Source organism: Rhamphochromis sp. 'chilingali', assembly GCF_963969265.1.
Source record: "Rhamphochromis sp. 'chilingali' genome assembly, chromosome: 1".
Classification (NCBI taxonomy): domain Eukaryota; kingdom Metazoa; phylum Chordata; class Actinopteri; order Cichliformes; family Cichlidae; genus Rhamphochromis; species Rhamphochromis sp. 'chilingali'.
Genome location: NC_137929.1, coordinates 50,381,913 through 50,388,886, shown reverse-complemented (window position 1 = coordinate 50,388,886; position 6,974 = coordinate 50,381,913). Strand labels below are relative to the sequence as shown.

General features: G+C 39.5%; 1 protein-coding gene across 1 annotated transcript; it reads left to right on the top strand.

Annotated features, from left to right (window-relative positions):
- Positions 1 to 6,521, top strand: LOC308404967 (uncharacterized protein). Its single transcript, XM_080895299.1, has 11 exons — positions 1 to 133; positions 1,356 to 1,529; positions 2,080 to 2,274; positions 2,483 to 2,667; positions 2,763 to 2,875; positions 2,953 to 3,092; positions 3,428 to 3,516; positions 3,670 to 5,382; positions 5,549 to 5,642; positions 5,714 to 5,819; positions 6,390 to 6,521. The coding sequence occupies exons 2-11, from the start codon at positions 1,362 to 1,364 to the stop codon at positions 6,491 to 6,493; spliced, it is 2,907 nt and encodes a 968-aa protein (XP_080751425.1). The 5' UTR covers positions 1 to 133; positions 1,356 to 1,361; the 3' UTR covers positions 6,494 to 6,521.
- Positions 6,522 to 6,974: the final 453 nt, after the last annotated feature.

Here is a 6,974-nt window from a genome sequence, read left to right as displayed (position 1 = left end):
AAACACACGGACACGGAGTCAAGTTGTCTTCTCTTGTGACCGCAACACGTTACGCACATCAGAGAAACGGTGTTTACTGTGAGTGCAGGAGCTCAGTGCGCATATCAAAGCGATCAAAGGAGATCCGTATAAGGTCAGCTTGTGGTTTGAGTGTGTGTCTAATATAACTGTCGCTGTTTGTTGTCTGTGTCATGCGCTCGTCGTACTTCTGTTTTGTTTTTTAATGTGTCTATTTAATCACGATTTATTCACGATGTTCAGTGATAATGAGGCATTTTTATGCATCCAGAATATTAATAATCTAACGGCGCAATTAAGTCAGCAAAACCCATTCCATATTTTACATTAAATTTATATTATTTCACAGGTTTAATATCATATCTAAACTTGTACGAAATGATAAAAAAAAATATACAGCAAATAAAACATCAAATAAAACATGTTAATAACTGGTGAGACATTTAGCCCTAGTGAAAATATATTACGTTAATACATGAGTGATAATAATAATAAATCATGTAGTTGTGCATGAAAGTACAAGAGTGGACTTTTTCCGACGTGAGGTACTCTCACTTGGATAGGTTATATAGATAATTTGCTTAATTGAAAGAACTTAAAAATTATGAAGTCGTCCATTAAGTTCAAAAGTGTGCAGGTTTAATGAAGACATTCACGACTCTGACTGCGATAATATTTTACTACTGTCTGTAGGCTACTCTGTCATTATTTGACAGGTACTTTTTTATATAACAAAACGGCAGCTGATTTTTTTTTCTCATGTTAAAGTAATGTAATTATTTTGTTCTGAGTAATATTTTAGGATAAATTTTATATTTTCTTTTTTTGTTTCTTTCATATTTTAATGGCCTTTCTGTAGTTTGATATGGCTTTGTTTTCTACAGGCATTGCTTGTTTGGGTAGTAATTGTAAGCAAATGGGGGCGATCGTGGCTCAAGAGTTGGTAGTTTGCCTTGTACTCGGAAGGTTGCCGGTTTGAGCCTCGCCTCCGACAGTCTCGGTCGTTGTGTGTTAAGCAAGACACTTCACCCGTTACCTGGTAGTGGTCAGAGGGCCCGGTGGCGCCAGTGTCCGGCAGGCTCGCCTCTGTCAGTGCGCCCCAGGGTGGCTGTGGCTGCAACATAGCATGCCATCACCAATGTGTGAATTACTGAATGTAGTGTAAAGTGCTTTGGGGTCCTTATGGACTAAGTAAAGTGCTATACAAATGCAGGCCATTTAAATATGAATTTGAAAACATTAATGGTGTTTTAAAATACATTTTCAATTACACTGATGAACACCAAACAGGAATCGGTTTTAAAATCCAACTTATTCCTCTTTCCCTCTGGAACAAGAATTCGATGGAACGTTATGAATCTCTGGGTCCAGTCGGAGAGGGCAGTTACGGCACCGTGCTTAAGTGCCGTCATCGTGATACTGGTCGCATTGTCGCCATCAAGAAATTCATGGACTCTGATGATGACAAGACTGTGAAGAAGATCGCCCACAGGGAGATCAAGCTACTCAGGGTACCTGTCAATTAATCCATCAGCCTACCACTCATTCAGTCATTAAGTAAAACCTGAATGAAGACATTTACAATAACAAGAGACAAACAACGCTAAAATAACTGTATCAGTTTCTTACCTTAAGTTTAAAAGTCACTATGAGATGATGTGTGAGAGGAACCCAACAGATTATTGTAATCTAAAGGGAAAATTTGAATCTATCCACTAAATATTAGTGTTGACTTGACCATGAATAGTTCAATAACTTTACAGTAATCTGACATCGGACTTACAGGTTATATAAATTAGTATACAACACCTATGGTGGATAAGAGGGTTGTTGTATACTTTAAGCAAGTCACAGTGAAAGGAAATGAATCAGTCCTTATTTCTAAAAGTTTTTTTGTCAACAAGTGTATCTCAAAACATTTGAATATCATGAAAAAGTCAAGGTCCTTGATTTGCTGGGCCTGTGCAGCTTCAGTGGCCCAAAAGCACTGATACCATCAATGATAGACTCAGTACTGTATGCATTCACAGAGTAACCACCCTTATCTTTATAAACTTCAAGCAACTGCGACACGAAAACCTGGTGAACCTCCTAGAAGTGTGGAAGCGCCGCCGCCGCTGGTATCTGGTATTTGAGTTTGTGGAACGGACACTTCTGGATGATCTGGAGCAAAACCCAAGCGGACTGGAGATAAACACATGCCGACAGTACCTGTACCAGATCCTAAGGGCTGCTGCCTTCTGCCATCAGCAAAATGTGAGGACGTATGATTAATTATTCATAAGTTAGCTGTATAGTAAGAGAACACCCACACTAACTTCTGATGCCAAGCCAGCCATTTTGTTCTATAAGCAGTCCTGAAACATGAGAAAAAACAATCACAAAAAAGCTTGAAGGGTTACTCCTAGCAGGCTTTCAATGAGCAATATACCACATGATGCTGGTTCGTTCTTTTCATTTCCAGATCATCCACCGTGACATCAAACCAGAGAACATCCTCATCTCTCAGGACAGTGTGGTTAAGCTGTGTGATTTTGGCTTTGCCCGCACTGTTGCATCGATCAGTGAGGGCAGCGTCCTCACTGACTATGTGGCCACTCGATGGTACAGAGCCCCCGAACTGCTGGTGGGAGACATTAAGTATGGCAAGTAAGTATCTGTGTACTAACCTTGCTGAAATTACCTGTGCTATAGGGTGTTTGTTGATTAGAAATTTTAACATATTTGTGTGTTTGTGTGTGTAGACCTGTAGATGTGTGGGCTTTGGGGTGTGTATTATTAGAGATGTTAACAGGTCAGCCTCTGTTTCCTGGAGACTCGGACCTTGATCAAATATATCAGATCATCCGGTGCTTTGGTAAGCTCTTCACACAGCGTTAGCACATTGTCTTTCCTCTTCCCCATGCTAACTGCACTCTCTTTTCTCTGCTATAGGTAACCTTAAAACTCATCACCAGGAGCTGTTCTACAGAAATCCTGTATTTTCTGGAGTTACACTGCCCGAAAGTTCTGACAGACTCACTCTCCAGCAGCGTTTCCCTACAATCACACCTATTAGCCTGGATCTGGCCCAGGTACAGTTTATTTTAATCTCAGTATATAAAAAATACTTTCTTTTTTAAAATTTTGTTCATGTGGTCTTTTCAGTAGCTGTAGCATATTGTGGATGTATCAGTTAATGGAATGTGACAACTAAAAGGCTGTGTGTGGGTTTACAGGAAAAGAAAAATATTTAGATTTAGAAAAACTTGGAGACATGTGAATGCCAGCATCTGTGGCCTTCACATGCATCTTTATTTCTTGCTTGATAACTGTTGGAGTTCTGAAAGTATTTATGTATTTTTGTGTCAGTTTCAGGGTTGAACATATCAGTAATATGTTTGGTTTCTTTTTTTTCTCTTCTTCTCAGAAGTGTCTACACGTAGATCCAGAAAGACGGGCTCAGTGTTCAGAGCTGTTAGAGCATCCACTCTTTACACAAGACTCCTTCCACATCAGGTACCACTTTGTTTTAGATACTCTTGATGCTGGTACACCTTGAAATACATGTGAGCAAGAACAGCACCGATAGCGTGATTTGAAAATTAACATTTGGGCTGGTGAGTAGCCACTAAATTAGAATTACTATCCTGCCTTTCTCTGTGCATTTAGATTTTTGGACGAGCTAAATTCAAAGATCCAAAAAGACCACAGAGAAAACTCTACATTTCCCAAAATAACCAAAAACCCAAGAAAGGATGAAAGGGATGAGAAAAACTGTAATGGCAAGGACAAGAAACAACCTGAGGACACGGATGACAAAGTCAACAAGGAAAAGATGGAGAAAGTAAAGGGGAAACAGCCTTTGAAGTTGTCTAAAACCCCTCGTCAGTCAGAACCTTTAATCTCCACTAAACAATCCAAAGGAGGCAGCAAGGTTATCCACAATGCAGCTCAATCTCCTATGGCTTTGAAAAGTAAAGCAGGCAAAGCTGCTGGTGTAGATTTGAAGAAAGAATCAGAGATTCCAAAGATAACCAGAACCCTTACTTTTGACTCATCAGAGACCATCAAGACTGTAGCAAACCTGGATGTCGCAAACAGCACAGTAGCAAAACCAAAACATGAGCGAGCGCTATCCTCAGATATAAGGGAAGACCCTATGAGAATTATAAAAGACATGCACGGCTCTGACAATACAGTGTCAGGTAGGACTGAAAAAAATACCCCAGAGAGCTCAAGACTGTATCAGTTTGAATCAAGCCAGGATTTTGAACAAAAAATGCATAAAACAATCAAAAAAGGTTCCCAGTTGTTGAAACAATCAACTACTGACCATCTAAATTTCTGCTCGTCTCCAAAACCTTCTGTGGAATCAGCCACTCATTGGTCCAAAACAGACTTGCCAATAAAATCCCCTAAACTGGGAATCAATCATCACATTGAGGTCCATACCACACTGTGTATCACCAAACAGTGTGAGACCAATAGTCATACTGACCAAACAGCTGATTCAGAAGAAAGAAAGACATCCAGAAGTACTGAAGTACTATCATTAAACCTCAAGCCATCTGTGTCTACCTCAAAAATGAACAACTCATCTTCAAAGCTGCTTCCACAGCACATTAACTGTAGAGAAGATAAAGAAACCAAGCTGGGCATGCACGTATCTCATTCTTCTGATGGAGACTACAAGGTACATCCTGAATCTTCTGAACCTTGCTGCCTACATCAGCAGAGCACCAAACCTAAGACCTCCACAGAAGTCACAACAATTTCAAATGAAAACACAATAATAGGGGCTGGTCTTAGGACAACACTGAATGTCTTGAATAAAGAGAACCAAGAAGATATAGTTCTCACTGTGCCCATTAGTGCAACAGCCAACTCATCAGTAACTCAAACCTCAAATGTGTCTTCAGGTAATGACAAACAGAACAACAGCAGTGACTTTGAATCTGACATAAAAGGCTGGAAAGTTCCTCACTCCAAATATTTGGTTGGAGAATCTAAAACAAAGTCTGGATCTTTCAGAGACCACATGAGATCCACAAGAAAGATGAATGACAACCCAGAAAGAAAAGACAAAGCCAGTATATCCAGTGTCCCAGATGTGACTTCAGTCACATCTACAGAAACTCCACACCACAAAGCTTTGACCAGAAGCTCTGTCCTTCACAACGAGGATAATGCAGACTTTGCTGAGCTTGATCTGAGTGTCTCTTGTTCTTCTCCACCCCCTCATCCACCATCCTCCACTCCTGCCCTCATCCCTTCATCCTCCACAACTCTTGTCAACTCCTTAGTCATCAAAACCCATGGCCCAGCCATCAGTGATCATTATATCCTAGGGGCAAGTTCCCATCCAAGAACCCCCACCCTGAGGTATCATAACCAAATACTACTGTGTTTTGTAAATACTGATATGGTTATGTGTCAGTGTCTTCGTTATTAGACTGAGCTTCCCCTAAATTGGTCAGGCCTGTCAGGTGTTTTGAGTCCTGCTTATCTTGCATGGTTTGGTACAAGGTTTTTATCTTTGTTTTTACAGGACTTTAGATAAGTTAAGACATCACGGTGGCATTTATACCCAAAAATCCCAACAGTTTCCATCAAGTCATGTTAAAGAATTACTTACCTTCCAGGTAACAGCTTTCTTTACAGCATAATCAGAAGATTAAAAAAATATTTGAAAATAACGTCTTTGTCCTTTCAGGAGCCAGAGAGGAGTCTAATCTGTGAACACTCCTTTGTATCTGACCGTCTCCAGAATAGCAGCGATGTTTCCAAAAATAATTCACACATACATTTCCCAGATTTAGGTATGTAGAGAAGGTATTCACACATGGTAACAGTTTTTGGCGCGCTAATGGTGATGATGGCAGCTCAATTTGACCCAGTAGTCCAGTTTCCAAGCTATATGATAAGTGTGAGCAATAGCCCCCTTTTGGACTAACTGGGGTTTAAAAAGACCAGTTACATTTGAGATTTGACATGAAAAACACATAAAGAGAGTAGTTTGCTTTGTTTCAACCTGATGTTTTACCACTTTGTAAGTCTGTGGTACATCTATGGGACATGCTAACTTGCACTCTCCACCTCCTTTGTAAAGTTTCAGTGGACACCAAACAATATGTGTAGGGGTAAAAAGAGCAAGATTTTCAATAATCACTTATTTTTCAACCAGTTCCAGAGATTATCGACCTCAACTGGATACTTAGCTGACAACTTTGGGGATCTCTATGTAGGGATGCCCAGCACTCTCACCTAATCACTTGCGCACTCATCTGCACATTCCATTTTGTTGGTATATATTTTATTGTGGTATATGTTATTCTGGCCATTATTGTCAAATGAGTCAGAATCAAATGAGTCATGTCCTGTGTTCTCAGGAAAGCAAAAAGGAGCTGCCACAAACCAGCGAAAAGTCAAACAACCATCCCATCTACCATCAGAACCACAGCAGCGTGGACACAACAGCACTGAAACACACTAAAACAAACATGAAATTTACTTTTATTTATGGACACAAATGTTTATCCTTTTGTCCATTATAAAGGTTTATTTATCTGGATTTTGCTTCTGTAACCAGATTTAGATTGAGTGATTTGTCAAATAACCAAAAACTGTTAAAAACACAGGATCAAAACAGTGAACTTTGAACATTTTTTCAAAGAGATAGACAATGTAAATCATTGTAACTTGTTTTTCTGTTTAATTACGATAAACCTTTTAAAGTGGCAAATAAATAGTTTGTAAATACATTTTCAATCACCGCTTAAACGAATTCATTACATTAGTGTTGTTGTTTTATTTTTTATGAGATCAAAGTAAAAGAGCCTTTAAGGATAAAATAAGGGATGGGTTGTGATTTGCTAACTAAACCTAAGCTAAGAACAGTATCATACAGTCACTGAAACATCCCCAAAACAATCCTGTTACAACAGCCAGGTACAACAACTACTGTCCTAGCTGCT

What these genes read in the sequence shown, in the direction of transcription:
- LOC308404967 (XM_080895299.1), top strand. Translation starts at nt 1,362, where the DNA reads ATGGAACGTTATGAATCTCTGGGTCCAGTCGGAGAGGGCAGTTACGGC. An exon ending in CCTTCTGCCATCAGCAAAAT is followed by an intron (nt 2,275 to 2,482) that starts GTGAGGACGTAT and finishes TTTCATTTCCAG; the next exon opens with ATCATCCACCGTGACATCAA. An exon ending in TTAGCCTGGATCTGGCCCAG is followed by an intron (nt 3,093 to 3,427) that starts GTACAGTTTATT and finishes TCTTCTTCTCAG; the next exon opens with AAGTGTCTACACGTAGATCC.